This window comes from Pimephales promelas, chromosome 16 (assembly GCF_988280905.1).
Source record: "Pimephales promelas chromosome 16, fPimPro1.hap1.1, whole genome shotgun sequence".
Lineage (NCBI taxonomy): Eukaryota > Metazoa > Chordata > Actinopteri > Cypriniformes > Leuciscidae > Pimephales > Pimephales promelas.
In genome coordinates, this window is record NC_142784.1 from 2,500,547 (window position 1) to 2,516,795 (window position 16,249).

At 39.7% G+C, this 16,249-nt stretch overlaps 1 protein-coding gene across 4 annotated transcripts in view; it reads right to left on the minus strand.

Moving 5' to 3' along the window:
- Nucleotides 1-11,521: 11,521 nt before the first annotated feature.
- stx1a (syntaxin 1A (brain)) overlaps nucleotides 11,522-16,249 on the minus strand; it is a 61,008-nt gene continuing 56,280 nt past the window's right edge. For 2 of the 4 annotated variants that reach the window (XM_089120878.1, XM_039654117.2), the window contains exon 10: nucleotides 11,522-13,568. In XM_089120878.1, the coding sequence (XP_088977004.1) occupies nucleotides 13,491-13,568 (78 nt within the window). In that variant the 3' untranslated portion in view covers nucleotides 11,522-13,490. Of the gene's footprint in view, nucleotides 13,943-16,249 lie in introns of all 4 variants that reach the window. The other 2 variants (XM_039654118.2, XM_089120876.1) reach the window with 2 other exon arrangements.

Consider the following 16,249-nt stretch of genomic DNA (forward strand, 5'->3'; position numbering starts at 1 on the left):
AGGTCACTGTTGGAATACTGTGGACTCTTTGCTCTCTGACCCAGGAAGAGGTGTTTTTCAATGCCATTGATCATTTCTTTGAATAATATATGGAGAAAAAACTGTGAATTACACATATTAATTTTAGTTATATTTTCATTTTATTTTATACTAGACTTGCCTGTAAGAAACTCTTTCCGTAAAGCCGAGTCGAGTCCAGGTTCGCCAATGAAGGTTACCTTTGTTCCTCTCTTTCGTCTTTGCCATTGCTCGGGCCCCCTCTCTAGAAGATTGTCCCGTGAAACACAAATGCGAAACTGGTTTTCTGAATTTACTCGGCTAGTCAGCCGCTTCAGAAGATCATCTAAACTGTGTCAGGAGATACTGAGATGGTAACCAACATCAGTGAAACTTTTTTGAGTCTGTCCTAAATGAAAAGTTTACTATAATACTTGTTGAGAGCCTGTATTTTTCTGTGTTGTTTTTAGTGTAATAATGTGTTCCGTAGTACATAAACAGTGCGATCCACGCTGTTGTTTACATCTGAGTGCCTCCATAATGGCTGCTCATCCGGGTTACCGCCCAGAATGTGACGTCGGTGAAACCCTCTATTGTGGTACGCTTTTGCGGTCATGTTTCCATGGTGACACGTCATTGCTTGTCACGTGACACAGCGCAACCACACAGCACTCTCTCTATGTGCTCAGCTCCCACTCGCTCCCACGTAATTTGAACCGACATACCGCGGGCCTTGAGTTTGACACATATGCACTAAACGATGAGGCAACGATATGCGGTTTATCACGTTTACAATGTGACCTGTACATTTTTGCCTGGAGATTTTCATCGACCTTCTCAAATATAAAATTATTAATGTAACCCTCCAATGCATAGTTAAGGCCCTTTAGGTGACTTTGAGATGATGTGTAATCTTTCTGTCTCCAAAAATCACCAATTGCCTCCGGTGAAATGTCTCCTACGGTGACCGCTGCCAATAGCGCCTGTCCCCGAATGTTGACTGTGTGTCTGAGTGAGTGGAGGGGGCGTGGCTTAGCCATAGGTCAATTGTCGGATAGAACCGTCCGTAGCTTTTCGCAAGAGTTAAATTTTTTGATCATATCCGGATGACCAATGGACACGATTTTCTTCGCACCGCACTCAGTCGGACCCGTTTCAGACCCATTTGCATGCGGTCTGCGAATCTCCATAGGAAATGAGTGACTTCTGGTCGTTTCGGTGCCGTATCGGAGCTCAACTGCCAGTGTGAAGGCGGCGTCAGCCTATTCCTCTTTTTCTCATATAACTAGCTGACCTCACTGAATACCCTCTCTGGAAACAGAGTAGGGCTTTGGACTGAGAAACTTTCTGGTGAGTGGTGCCAGAAGGTGCAAGCGGGATTCATTTTGCTTCCACAATGCAAGTGGTTGGCCCGTCTGTCTGTCGATCAATGGCTCACGCAGGTATTGATCCAGCTACTGAGTAAAAAGTTGCTCCTCCTCATCATCAGTCTCCTCAGAGGTTGGTCCATGTGCCCCCAGAAGGTTTGCATCTGTTCAAGCATGTCAGACGGACTAGCGTCTTCTGTTTTGGATCTGGGCCTTAATCTTCAGAGGAAGCCCTTTTCCGTGTCTTAGCCTCAGACAGAGTGGCATGCTCATCCAGTCTTTTGCATTGCTCAGTGTGCCTGGTGCCAAGGCATGACCCCTGTAACGAGGATCTAGCAGTATTGAGAGGACCAAGCATTTGGTCTTGTCTGCTTTTTCAAACTTGCCTTTAAACTGTCCAGCATATTGTCACGGAGTGTGTTGATGCCTCTTGCTTTTGCACCCTCAACTTCAAGTAGCATTTTTAGTACGGTGATGCTGGGAAGTATGCACGATATTGATGAGTCTGATGATCTGCTCATTTGCAGTGTTACTTTTTCAAGTGGGCTCAGTGTGTCAATCAAATTGCCCACAAGAGTCCACCTTCTCTCGGAAGGACGTGCGTGCAGCTGTAGAGCGATAGCCGTAACCTATACCCATCAAAGCGCTGTGCATCAGCTGTGCTGCAATGTGTCACCAAAGAAGCATGTTTTTGGTTGCCAAGGAAAGACGGTACTGCACAGATTCCCAAAGAATCAAGCATGAAGGGACCAGTGGATGGAGAACATCAACACAGTTGTGCAAGTGGTCTTGTTTGTTCCATGCATTTCGAGGATGATTTTTTTATAAACAAGGCCCAGTTCGAAGCCTGATTTGATAATCGTTTAGTTCTCAAGGATGGAGCAGTCCCAACACTAAAGGTTAACAGTCTTGCAGGTGGTGAGTAGAACTGCTTCAAATGTCTGTGTCTATTGGCGTGTAACTTAAGCACAGCAAGTAGGCTGAACAACATGATAACGTATAGTTAATGTATCTATGGAGCTTGCGATGTATGGTGTGTGTTTGTTTAATTACATTTGTTTAGGTGGCTACTGTAGGTGTCTGTTCGTTTCTTGCAAAACCAAATCATGTCTTCATAAACCACGAGTAGACACACACAATTGTTCTAAAACTCACGCATGACATGGTGTTCTAAAAACACAACACTCAAATTCAAATCATTTATAATTTTAAAAAACACTCGAGACCTTGTGTTTTCCTCTCATTTCACTGCTCATCTCACGTTTTTTGAGCAAAAACACGTTCTGTATGAACGCGCCTTTAGTATTGTTTAGATCCTTATTCTGCAGGGATTAACGTTACTATTTGATTGTAGTCTAGCAAGCTGATTATTATGAAATTCTTGTTTAGCCTCAGGATCTGATTCTGGATCAAAAATGGATCAAAAAATGGATCAAAAACTCAACTCTGGATCCGAAGACAACAAATGCCTATTTTTTTTAAAAAAAAAAAAGATTTTATCATATGAGACTTAGTTGAATGTGTCGTAATACAAGTGAAATAATATTTTCTTGCTTTTTTAGTCTTTTTTTCAACAATTCCAACCGCGTCTTTAGAGATGTATTAAATGCTTCATCGACCATTTTAAAGGGTAACCCCTAAGGGTAAACAAAGGTAACTTAATTACAACTTTGTTTACAAAAGAAACTGATCGTAACACTCACTTACTTGCTACTAGTTTTCATCCGACATTTTTAAAAAAGGGTTTGCCAAAGAGCCAGTTTCAGATGCCGATTTTATTGAAATTGCGACCAACTCCCGACCATAGTTGGCTAACGATGCTTTCGGGAAACGCACTCCTGCTCATTTGCAGTGTTACCTTTTCAAGTGGGCTCAGTGTGTCAATCAAATTGCCCACAAGAGTCCACTGATCTGCTGATCTCAGTTTTATAGACTGAGAAGACTTTGTCATTCAGATGCCGATTTTATTGAAAAGTCTAATATTATGAAAACTAAATTCTTGAATAGGGTTTACCCTTTAAAATGGGTTGATGAAGCATTTAATACATCTCTAAAAAAAAAAGACGCGGTCGGAATTGTTGATAAAAAAGACTAAAAAAGCAAGAAAATATTGTTAAAAAAATATTTTAAAACATTGGCATTTGTTGTCTTCGGATCCAGGGTTGAGTGGCATTTATCGTTATCCTCCATTGATTGTGCATAAACACGCTAGAAATTTAAAGGACTGTTTGGTACATGCTCGCTTTCAAAGTGTCAGCCCTCGTTTACTTAGTCCTATAAAAAATGGGAATTATCGTTGTGGGAATTGTGCTCAACGTAACAATACTTTTAAAACACATGTTTTCTGTATGTCTGATATGCAATGTGTGAAAAACACAAGCTTTCAGCTTCACTTCAGGTTACACTAACTTATGAAATATTAACACTTTTACTTACTGCAATATGGGCAGAATCAATTATACGCCCAGCATTTCTGCTTTTAAGGACAGATTCCCCATATCCAGTGACACCACTTTTTCTTGAATTTTTATTTTTTTTGGTGGACAGGCTTGCAAAACAAACATTACAAGTTTTCCTGTTTGCCTGATTGGGAGTTTGGCAAGAAGGGCAGGGCCTGAATTTGGGCCTTGTCATGACTAGACAACAAATATACACAAAAACAAACAACACAGAAAAAGAGAGAGACAAAGAGACAGACAGACGTGGCTCTTAAAAGTGCCTTTATTGTGTGTGTTTCTGTCTCATGTGGGATTATAATAAAGAGCAGGCAAAATTGAAGGACCTGATGAGAGAGAAAAAAGCAAATCAGAATTGAACACCTTATATTTTACAACAGTATTCTTCTATTTGCCAGATTGAATAGTTTTCCAGCCAATTGGTTGGTTTTAGGTCGCACTAAGTGTGATAAAAAGGGCACAAAAATTCATTTGTATTATTTATTATACATTTGTTTGGGTGTTAATTATATAATTTTTTGCGTGGATTTTAAACAAATAGGCTGTAAAACAAACCAATCTGGCAACACCGTTCTTTATCTGAACATTTATAATGTTGAATAACAGTTGTGTGCTAATGTAATACTGAAAACCTTAAAATCTCCACTAGTATTGCCTTACATGATTATTTCATAGGATTATATGCAACAAAATTTGACAAAAACTTGAATTCAATTAACTAACTTTGCTGGCCTGCATATTTGGTGCAGCATCAAGCTATATTTTTATATTGTCTCTTTCCATCATTTACTGTCAAAATAAATTGCCACCTTACACATCTAAAGGTTCTAAACACAACTTCTTGTCCTAATTCAAGAGTTTTTGATGTGTACATTTAAGAATAGTATCCATCTCTATAAATTAACTCTTCTAGTTACCGAGTGGAAAATCGCAATGGACCTCGGGATCGCCCCATACAGTGACGTCAGCGTTATTAATTTAGATGATTTAAAAAAAATACAAATTGAAATTAAAAAACATTATAAATTTTATATAAACATTATATATATATATATATTTATTAACATAAACAAAACTCAGATAAAAATACGCTATCCTGCATGCTCTAAAGCACGAGCACGTGTACATCATGGATGCCAGTAACGTTAACCTTCGACAAGACAACGCTTAAACTGCTTACTTGCACACGCCGTGGAGCGTTGTTAAACTCACCGTTGAATGCCGTTCTACATGCAGTTTAGCGTTGATTTGGTTAAACTCCCCTCTGAATGCCGCTTTACCTGCAGTTGAGTGTTGTTAAACTCACCGATGAATGCGGTTGCCTATGAACCCGCTAAACCTTTGCGGAGAGGGCACTTTGAAATCAGATTGTGAGGGTTTTTAAACATGTAGAAACAGTTGGATCACCACCACTATACTAGCCCTGGCTTTATTGTAGCCTATTCATTTTTATTGCAGTCTCGACTCGCGACCCATTCGCAGCAGACCATTGCGGTGAGCTTACCCAAGACGTCAAATTTCAAAAGTCTATCGGACTACCCTGCACGTTGAAAAATGACGACAAAGGTATACCAAGTGCGTCAATAAATGATGCCAAGGGGTCCTGACCAAGCGTCCATATGTGACGAGTTGGGGTGTGAGAATGTGTTGGCTTTGTTTATATCATTATATTCTGTTTTGGTCATATTTTTCAACCTGTTCAGATTTTTCTGTTCTCTATGACGTTTTTTGAACAATTACGTCACCGTATTTGCAGCGGAACTGGCAAATAAAGACATTGACTACCGGCCCAACACTTCGAGCAATCCGCCATTATTATTTCTCGCTCCGATTTTGTAGTCCGAGATCAATGATGCAGAAGTTACGAGAGGGCAAGTCAAAATGTTCGGTTGTTGGATGTACGTTAGTGACCTGAAGCACTTCAAGGATTCCCACTTCAACAACCTCCGCGAGTATAAAGAAGGGTTTGCCGATTGACTTCGTCTGAATGAGAGGTCAATTCCTTCTATCTTTGGAGACGACGAACAGAGCATTTCGATAAGCTGTAAATATCGTTAATAAAAATAAAGTACTTTACTTTCTTAAAACACATGGTGGTCGTGGTTTAGCAGTACCTTTGTCTTTCTTTGTTTTTGTTTTGAAGTAACGTTACACATCTGCTGTATTGTTCTTGAGTTTCATCAATGCTCATTTAGCTGCTTTTCTGATGCTTTTCTAAACGTATCATATTATCAATACAGATTGTTTGTGGAAATATTAGACCGTAGTCATTTATCTTGTCAGTGTGCTTGTTTTAACAAGAGAAATAAGTTAGTCGACTTTCACTAATAACACAAAACAGTTAACTTACATATCAATACATCCATATGATGAAGAGGTTGTTCTGCAGGTTCGTCGTCGTCTTCATCAACTCGCTCGCTCTGGCTCGAATATGTAAGGGTTGATGGACAAGTCTTCTGTTGTTGACATTTTATTAACGTGTGAATAAAAATGTTCTTTGAAGGTATCGTATATAATCGTATCTCTAATAAATAAAAAAATTGCATTTTAAACAACCTAAATCATTTAGAATGGATAAAAATTGTGTTTTGTTTAAATAGATTGTATTGAAGGCCACTATGGTGAAATTTTCTCAATTTATGTTTTTATTAACAAACAAAACATTTTATTATCATAACAAATGCCATCTGACACCCTCTTCAGCAAACTGGAAGCATTCAGGTTGAGTGGGACACTTAGCTAGGGAAAGTGGGACACTATTTAATGCTTAAAATGAACATGAGAATTACAACCCCAATTCCAATGAAGTTGGGATAAAACGTAAACAAAACCAGAATATATGCATTGAAAATGTGTGGCGCATTATGAAGCGCAAAATACAACAATGAACGTCGCCAACTAATCAATACTTTTAATTAGATTTTTTAAAAATGCATTTCTGGAACTAATGCAAAAATTGTAACATTGTAAACTTGACTCTACATTCAATGAATGGAACTTTCATTTAGCCTACATCTTTTTACCACCTTTTAACAACTTCAGTGAACACATCCAAGACAGATGAAGTCATCATCATCCATAAGTCCGTTGAGCTCTCCGCAGGACTCACGATACCACCGTTGGCCAAGTCGCCACCTGCTCATATTCCTCATTAGCCCCTGCCATTTGGTTTAGCTTTCTTCCTTTCCTATTTTGCGGTCTTTTCCTTTTCTATATATTTCACTTTCTGTATGGGTACCATCTTGTGTATGAAGTTACCAACCTAAAATTGTTCAGACACATTATTATTACTTATAACTTTAAAATGCCAGACACAGACAAGACACAGACAGTATAAATGAATGTAAAAGCAATAAAAAAGTTTTATTGTTACATCATACTGTAAGTGACAGAATTATCAACCTTATTGTTCTAAAATAGATTTACACTTGCCGACTGGCATACTGTGAGGTCCCAGGAGTCAAGAAATGCGAAAAATAACAACTGGACCACATCTGTGATGTTTTCATTTCATTTTAGTAGAGGATAACCCCTTGAGATGGAACATCTCGTTTTCGAAGGGGTCCACACCAATGTTAAAGGATGTCGCAACCATCAATCACAACCTTTATATCATATCTAATAGACATTCAGCTATAACACAGTAACAATTGCTGTGATTGGCTTACAAAATGAACCCTTTACAGTACCCAAAAGCTTAAGCTGATGTCCCACTCTAGCTGAATTCACCCTACAATATTGGCAGCACTAAACTGCTGAAAACTCGTTTCGAAGAATTACTTTAAACAAGACTACAAGTTTAAAGTTTTAAAATGAATAATATTTCTATAATTGTTTAACCATTATTCATCATGTACTTGTATTGTACATTAAAGGACACACAGAACCGGGAAGCTTCTTTCTGTGAGGCGACAGTGCCGACTCTTTCGCCTCGTATCCAGGGGCGAAAATTTCATCAAAATGTTGGGGGGGACAATAAACATAACAATTCTCAAGAGCAAATTTTGAAGGGGACACCAATAATACAGGCAAAAAAATACAGAAGAAAGCCTTACTACTATTATTAGTGTAGCATGGAGATCATTTCATTATACTTCTTAAAATTTCTTTCTGGTTTAAGCCAGCGGCGAATCTGTTTACATACTCTCCTCACGCAGCGGCAGCGCAGCGATTTCATTTCATTCATTGACTCATTCTTTAACTATATTAAATGATATAAACCAACTAAATCACAGTGAAAGCGTTACAATCTAAATGCACAGCGCACCCGGACTTTCTCACCAGTGTATGGCCAGCAATATTGTAATGTTTATGACATGAAGATAATACAATCGTTCCGGAGTCTGCAGTCTGAAAACTTTACCTCAGATCATCCGTTTACTGAATGAATTGAGAATCTCACCTGAAAAATCCAATAACACCAGCAAGTCATTCAAGCAGCTGATTTCTGTAAATAAATGCAAAACTAAATGCATATTGCAGCATAGGGCGAAGTCAGGATCCGTCAGCACCGATTTGAGACAAAAATAATTTAAATTGTATATAAAACTATGTAAATGGCGCTCTGTGGCGCAGCAGGATTTGGAACACGGTCCTGAGCCGTTGCGCTGGGCGCCGTGGATGTGTGTACACTCATAGAGAATAATGTGTTCGAATTTTAAAGACGTGGCGCTGCGCGACGCTTCTCGTCCGGTGTGCGACCCCTTTACTCAGGGGTTCTGCAGGTATCTTCAAATGAAATTTAATGCCTTTTTAATGCCATTTAAAAAAAAAATAATGCCATACACGACCCATGACTAACCACGGATATACACTCACCGGCCACTTTATTAGGTACCCCATGCTAGTAACGGGTTGGACCCCCTTTTGCCTTCAGAACTGCCTCAATTCTTCGTGGCATAGATTCAACAAGGTGCTGGAAGCATTCCTCAGGGAGTTTGGTCCATATTGACATGATGGCATCACACAGTTGCCGCAGATTTGTCGGCTGCACATCCATGATGCGAATCTCCCGTTCCACCACATCCCAAAGATGCTCTATTGGATTGAGATCTGGTGACTGTGGAGGCCATTTGAGTACAGCGAACTCATTGTCATGTTCAAGAAACCAGTCTGAGATGATTCCAGCTTTATGACATGGCGCATTATCCTGCTGAAAGTAGCCATCAGAAGTTGGGTACATTGTGGTCATAAAGGGATGGACATGGTCAGCAACAATACTCAGGTAGGCTGTGGCGTTGCAACGATGCTCAATTGGTACCAAGGGGCCCAAAGAGTGCCAAGAAAATATTCCCCACACCATGACACCACCACCACCAGCCTGAACCGTTGATACAAGGCAGGATGGATCCATGCTTTCATGTTGTAGACGCCAAATTCTGACCCTACCATCCGAATGTCGCAGCCGAAATCGAGACTCATCAGACCAGGCAACGTTTTTCCAATCTTCTATTGTCCAATTTCGATGAGCTTGTGCAAATTGTAGCCTCAGTTTCCTGTTCTTAGCTGAAAGGAGTGGCACCCGGTGTGGTCTTCTGCTGCTGTAGCCCATCTGCCTCAAAGTTCGACGTACTGTGCGTTCAGAGATGCTCTTCTGCCCACCTTGGTTGTAACGGGTGGTTATTTGAGTCACTGTTGCCCTTCTATCAGCTCGAACCAGTCTGGCCATTCTCCTCTGACCTCTGGCATCAACAAGGCATTTCCGCCCACAGAACTGCCGCTCACTGGATGTTTTTTCTTTTTTGGACCATTCTATATATATATATTAGGGGTGTAACGGTACACAAAAATCACGGTTCGGTACGTACCTCGGTTTTAAAGTCACGGTTCGGTACATTTTCGATACAGCAAAAAGAAAGAAATGCCAGAGAAATTTCCTATTTGTTTAAAGAAAAAATATTTTTAAATAAGTGTGAGTTTTCCTAGATCTTGAAACTTTCAGGTTTATAAATGGGGGTCATCTTTGAAGGATGAACAAATAATGTTTTAGTCATCACGTTAAAAATAACATTTAAATATATATTTATTTATATAATATTTGAATTTTGAAGTGCTGGAAAAAGATGTGTGAAGTACTTGAAAGCATTTCACCATTCCAGCCAAACTGGTTACAGTTAGTGTTACTATATTAAATCCATGGTGAATGTTGCTGGTCTGTGGACGAAAGTATAACTAGTTCATTCACGGCACAATGTTTCTCCTGGTTTCCATGACAGCGCTGTTTGATCTAATAGAGATCTACGGTTAATAACGGAGAAATGTGAATGCATCTCACTAGATCTCGCAGCGATGTTATTACCTCAGTGGCGAATTCAAATGTTTTCTTTACCGGATCTCTTAGCGCGGTGTGTTAACAGTGTTGCTTGGTCGAGATCGGCTCGCGCTGCACAGATGTTGCTGGTCCGAACTGATAAACGATCCATGAAGCACATAACGAGTAGCGCAGTTTCGTTCTGCTTTCATTACGCTTGCCATTTGATGTTGCGCAACGTTGTGTTGGCTGCGTCAGCACGAATTTTGCCGGCAGGAAAAATGGTCCAAGCAATCGTTCGGTTTGTATGCGTACCGAACCGGAAGCATCGAACCGAAACGGTTCAATACGAATACATGTACCGTTACACCCCTAATATATATATATATATATATATATATATATACACACACACACACACAATTGTTTTTTAGTTTTTTGTTTTTTGGCCGTCACACTGCATGTGTGATTTTACGGCGCCGACGCCCATTGTCCCCAACTTAAATCCTTTTTTTGCAAACGCGGCAAAATCCTTCATAATGTTTACCAGCAACGGGCTGCAACCATGTCTTGAAATCTTCATTTTCCAGCCACTTCTGCTGAAATTTGCACTTTCCCATTTTTCAGTAGTTTCAGACCTGTCCAGTGCTGTGCAAAATGCCCACCTCTGAATCACGGCAATTTTGCTCCGGCCGGAAGCAATTACCAAAATGGTTCCGCGTGTTTATCATACTAACCTATTTTTTACATTTGATACTAACGTACATATTTTGCGAGCGCAAATACAAATTATTAATTATGAAGGCTATATTCAAATAAATTTGTATAAAATTCTCTTCAAAACTATAAAAAAAAATTAATGCCTGTAAGAATCAAATTTAATGCTTTTTAATGCCTTTTAAGGCCTTAATTTTCGCAAAATCCATTTAATGACTTTTAATGCTTTTTAATGCCCCGCGGAAACCCTGTTACTGGAGTTCCACAACTACTCAAAAACTGTTTTTCAGTTTTTCAGACTGTTTTTCTCTCCCGCCACCGGAATGTGTGTGTCTGAGGTAAAAGGGACGGATGCAGTGGACCAACGCACTGTGAGGCAAGGGAGGGGGGTCTCAAAATGTTTAGAACGCTTTTTTCGATATTGCCCCGTTTGCATTTGTGTTATTTTATTTCTTAATTATTTTAAAAACATATCATTACATTATTTACAATACACATATTTTAATGTTTTTTTTGGGGGGGACAACCCTCAGATAGGGGGGGTCCTGAAAAGCCCCAACCCTCCCCTCCCCCCCCCCCCCGCGCGATTTCCGCCTATGCTCGTATCTGCCTTTCTGAAGTAGCAGAGGTCTTTGAGACTCCCAAATACATCGACACAATGACGAAGACAGGGAAATGGAATTATACTTTTTTTGAATTAAAATGCAACAATCACACACAAAAAAACACAAATCTTTATTTGCAATTTAAACAAGACTAGTGCTTTATTAATTATAACATCTGTCATCTTATGGACAGACATCTTAAGTGACAGTGACAGACATTGTGTACATTGTGTTTTGTTCAGGGGCGCCTGTGCGTTACAAGTCTTATAAAAATAAGATAAAATCAATTATTTTTTTTATATGACCAACAATATCCAGAGTAAATGGCTGGAAAACATTTTGCCTAGATTCGACAAGTCAGCCTGCCGATTTTGGGCAGTCAGAGTTCACAGATTTCACAAAACATCCGGTAATGGTAATGTATGATGGGCATTTTGAACAGATTTAAGAACACGTATAGTTTTCATCTGTCATTTGTCTCCTAGCAAAGAGGTGTGTGTTTCTGCAAGAGATTGTGTCTGGAATGACTGTCTGCCAGTGTATGATGCCCAGTTTTCCCTCACATTAATCTTCTGTAAGTATATGATGCCAAGTGTTTTCAGATCCGTTCAGATTATAAAAGTCCTGTAGTGTGTTCCAGCCTTAACACATAGCAGAACCAGTCTCTTTATTATCCGGTCCAAACACATCATGCTCTGTGTGTCATTCAGGCCAACACACCACCAATGATGACAGCAACTACGACTCCAAGCAGCACACAACAGATAATAATCACGCTTTTCTTCTATATTTGGAAGAGTTCAAGAAAAAAAAAAATACAAACATGGGGAAAACAGTCCAGGCAGCATGAAGAGTAGAAAAGAAGAGTTACGGTAATGACCAGGCAGAAAGTTCAGTGCATATTTAAAGATTTGAGGAGAGCAGTGGGGGTTTTCCAATCATTTATGACATGTTGTAGATGAATTTACAGATAATGGGACATGCCACAACATTTATACTGATGTAATCTGTTGAAAAACAGCGCAGTTATAACACGCAATGACTAATGTTAGAGATTAAGGTCTAAGAGAAAGCAGCGATTAGCTCAACGCTGCTATCCTCAATGGCTTCATTTTTAATGTAAGGAGTGTAGAGTGTGTAACACTGTTGATCCATCATCCCAACTCTCTCCACATGGATAACAAACATGCCACAACACAGACATGTAACACACATCAATGCAAAAAAACAACACAAACAGAAGTTGGGACATAAATAGTGCCTATTAAAAGTATTCACCCCCAGTAGTGTGTATGAAGGACCAAAAATCATTGGGACAAGCAAGCGGTTGATTTCTTACCAGTCACATAAACAGCTTGGAGATAATGGAAATAATTTGTGTGTAATAAACTGATCACTGTGTACTATATTGTGATATATATCGTTATCGGGATATGAGATTTTGGTCTTATTGCCCAGCCCTATTTCATTAATTCCAACAAAGTCACCAACCATACAGATGCTGCATATATTGCACTTACCATATTTTCTCATTGGCACTTTATGGAAGACTGTGACCACTGCTAAACATGTCGGATACAGCGAGACCAAGACTGAGCTTTGTGACCATCAAACTAATTGCCATGTTTGATGTCCTGTACGCATATAAACCTGGTGGAGTCATTATCTTGCTGGACTACAAATGTGTCCAAGCATAAAGACAAAGCTAAACAGGAATAGTTGATACAGCAATGGCAATGTTCTGGAGAGCCCAAGTCAGAGTCCAGATCTCAAATTCATTGTGCTTGAGCTCGACAAACAATGAGCTACAGTATCCACACGGAAACACTGCAAATGATTGATATGGGTAGAATTACTGAAACAAATAATGACAAACTTCTGTAATAGAACATTTTTCTTGATCTGAGTCAAAAAAGTTGTAAAAAAAAATAAATTACACACTCAATCTGTATATAATTTCCCAGCATGTCTGTGTCTTTGTTCTACTGAATTTATTGGCTATATCACAAATAAGAGAAGATATGAAAACCGATGGTCCTGAGCTCCAGGTCTACTCCCTTTGTAAAGTCCGAGCACCACTACAGGTGAAGACTCTTGGTTAGCTCAATCCAATGGCTAGAGAGATGATGAGGATGAGAAGACAGACGGACACACAGCTCCCTATCAGGATCAACTTCTGTGGAGGACATTGACAGAAAGCAGAGATCTTCACTTCAATTCATGATATCTTAGTTCTGACAGGACTACAAACCTTATCAACCATTTGCCATTGAGGTTTAGTTCACCCAGAAATGAAAGTGATCATGAATTACTCCCCATTATGTCTCCTTTAGATTATAAGTACTGGGACTGGTAAACCACTGGAACTAGTTTCAGTAGGGTGTCGCTCTTTCCTTAAGTGTGAAGATCTTCTTCCTAGCAGGAAACCTCATGCCAGATTCAATACTCGCATGTCTTCGAGGATATCCCAGATTGTTTCTCGCTGACAGTTAAGGATGTTGGATTACCCAGCGCAAGGCTGCACCAGTCCTGAATAAGTTCTTGCTGGAACTGGAATGTAAATCCACAATAGAGGCTTAGTAACTAGTTGCACCATTAGTTCTCAATGCGGAAGGTAGCTAGTAGGTCATAGCTAGTAGCTCTCTGTAAAGTAATGTGCAGTCGCATATGACGTTTTCAAAGATCCAAATATGTGAGCGGTAGTGGTGCAACGGATCATCACTGATCCGTGATCCGTTTGGATCAATGTCTTCGGTTCGGCACACACGTGATCCGCGGATTGATTATGAAAAAAAAATAAATAAAATAAAACGTGCGCATGTTGTTCAGTCAACGCACAGCTTCGTCATAGCGAGCGGAGGAACGGAGAAGCTTGAACGCCCCGCGTCATTTCAGGGCTCCAAACCAGACTGCGACCAAAATTTGAGAGTGTGCGACTGAATTTTACATCCAATCCGTGACAAGAATAGCGCGCGTAAACATCTGTGGGAGGGAGACGGAGACAAATATCACAACCTGATGTGCGTCTGAGTAATCAGCGATCTATCGACTCGTTAGTCGTTACCTAGCAGCGAATGCAAACAAAATGAAAGTGGAACGAAAATACGCCACTCATGTATGATTAGGACCGTGGAGCTGCAGCAGCGACTTGAACCATTGACATAAAATAAAGCCCCGAACTTGCCAGTCGCAGGCCGATCTCGCTCACGCAACACTGTTACTAGGAGATCCAGTGAAGAAATCCATTGAATTCGCCTCAGAATTAATAACATCAACACCACGAGATCCAGTGAGAAACACTCCGATTCGGCGCAGAGTTCTGTTATAAACCATATCAGATCAAACAGCGCTGACGTGGAAACCAGAAGAAACACTTATAGAAGGCTTTTAGTCCACAAATCAGCCTATATATGATAATGTGTAAGAAATAGTCAAATGCTTACAAGTAGCCTACTACACATCTTTTCCCAGCACTTCAATAATATCATAAATAAATGTTTTATTTTTTTGAATTTTTTATGTGATTACCAACACATTTTTTGTTTATCCTTTAAAGATTGTCCTAAAATGAAAAAAAAAGTACGATGATATTTTCACTACTTTTATTAATTGATATTAAGACATTATAAATGATAATAACTAAGTTAATTTCATCTACACCCTAAATTAAGCTTAGTGATTTATTGTTAGCCCCAGTGCTACCAGAATTTTTTTTTTTTTTTTTTTTGTAGAACTCGCTGTGAGTTCTCATTTGAGGTGATGCTGCCCTGAACTTTCAGTCTGGAACCCTGTGAAGTTAAAATAAAACAGAATATCATAATGTTAAGTCTATTTATTATTAAAAAAATTGTCAGTAGGCTATTACAGTTATTTTGGGGGAAATTTGAATAATTGCGTTGCAAGCTGATTTAAGGTGTGCCCCTAAATTTTCTGCTTGCGCTCCTAAAATTTTCAGTCAGGGGCAACAGCGCTCCTAGTAAAGTTAGTCTGGAGCCCTGCATTTAAATCACCTGTATGGGACCATTTTGGATTTTCCATCAAATATAACATGAAGGAAAGAGTTGCATAATCAGACCGGGCTAAAGCCATCACAAATGCTATCGGTGTGTTTATAGCTGCAGACATGAGGCCACATTCGGTTGTGCAAAACGAGGGCTTTAAACACATACTGAAAGTACTTGAGCCACGTTACGACATGAACTGTGTTGGATGAACTATCCCGAGCATCTGTTGCGCTCACGACAGGTGGACTTCTAGGGGAACGGAGCTATGTGACGATAACCGTTATCGTCACATAGCTCTCACCGCTCACAATTTAAAAGTGTTAATAATCAAAAAGACAAAACTTATGTTTATTTGTCTTGTCTTTTTTTTTTTTTTTGCTGATCCGAGAAACGATCCGATCCGTGAGTTTTTTGATCCGTCGCACCCCTAGTGAGCGGAAGTTGAGCCGAACGATGTGAATTTATTAGTGAGCTAGACTGTAACTGGTTAACGCTCACAAATTACAGCTAGCCATCAAATTATTATATTAACTTTTTGCAAATATACAAAGGGAAAACAAATGCCATTCATGCATGATAAACACACTATTTGTGAAACACCTCATCACTCGTCTTGCCGCAGCAGTTTCCATTCTCGAATCACTATCTCGTGTGATGCTGCAGCAGGTTGGGCCACGGGTGATCTGACAATTGATATGATGTCAGGTGCAGGGGGCGTGGCCTCTGCCAGTGTTGAGCCCACCCACAAGGAGGGACCTACTTTAAATGTTGTTTACAGTCAGTAACTGAAAATCCTATATAGTGCACCTTTAAACTCTTTCAGCATGTTCAGACATGATAGATCTGCTTGTTC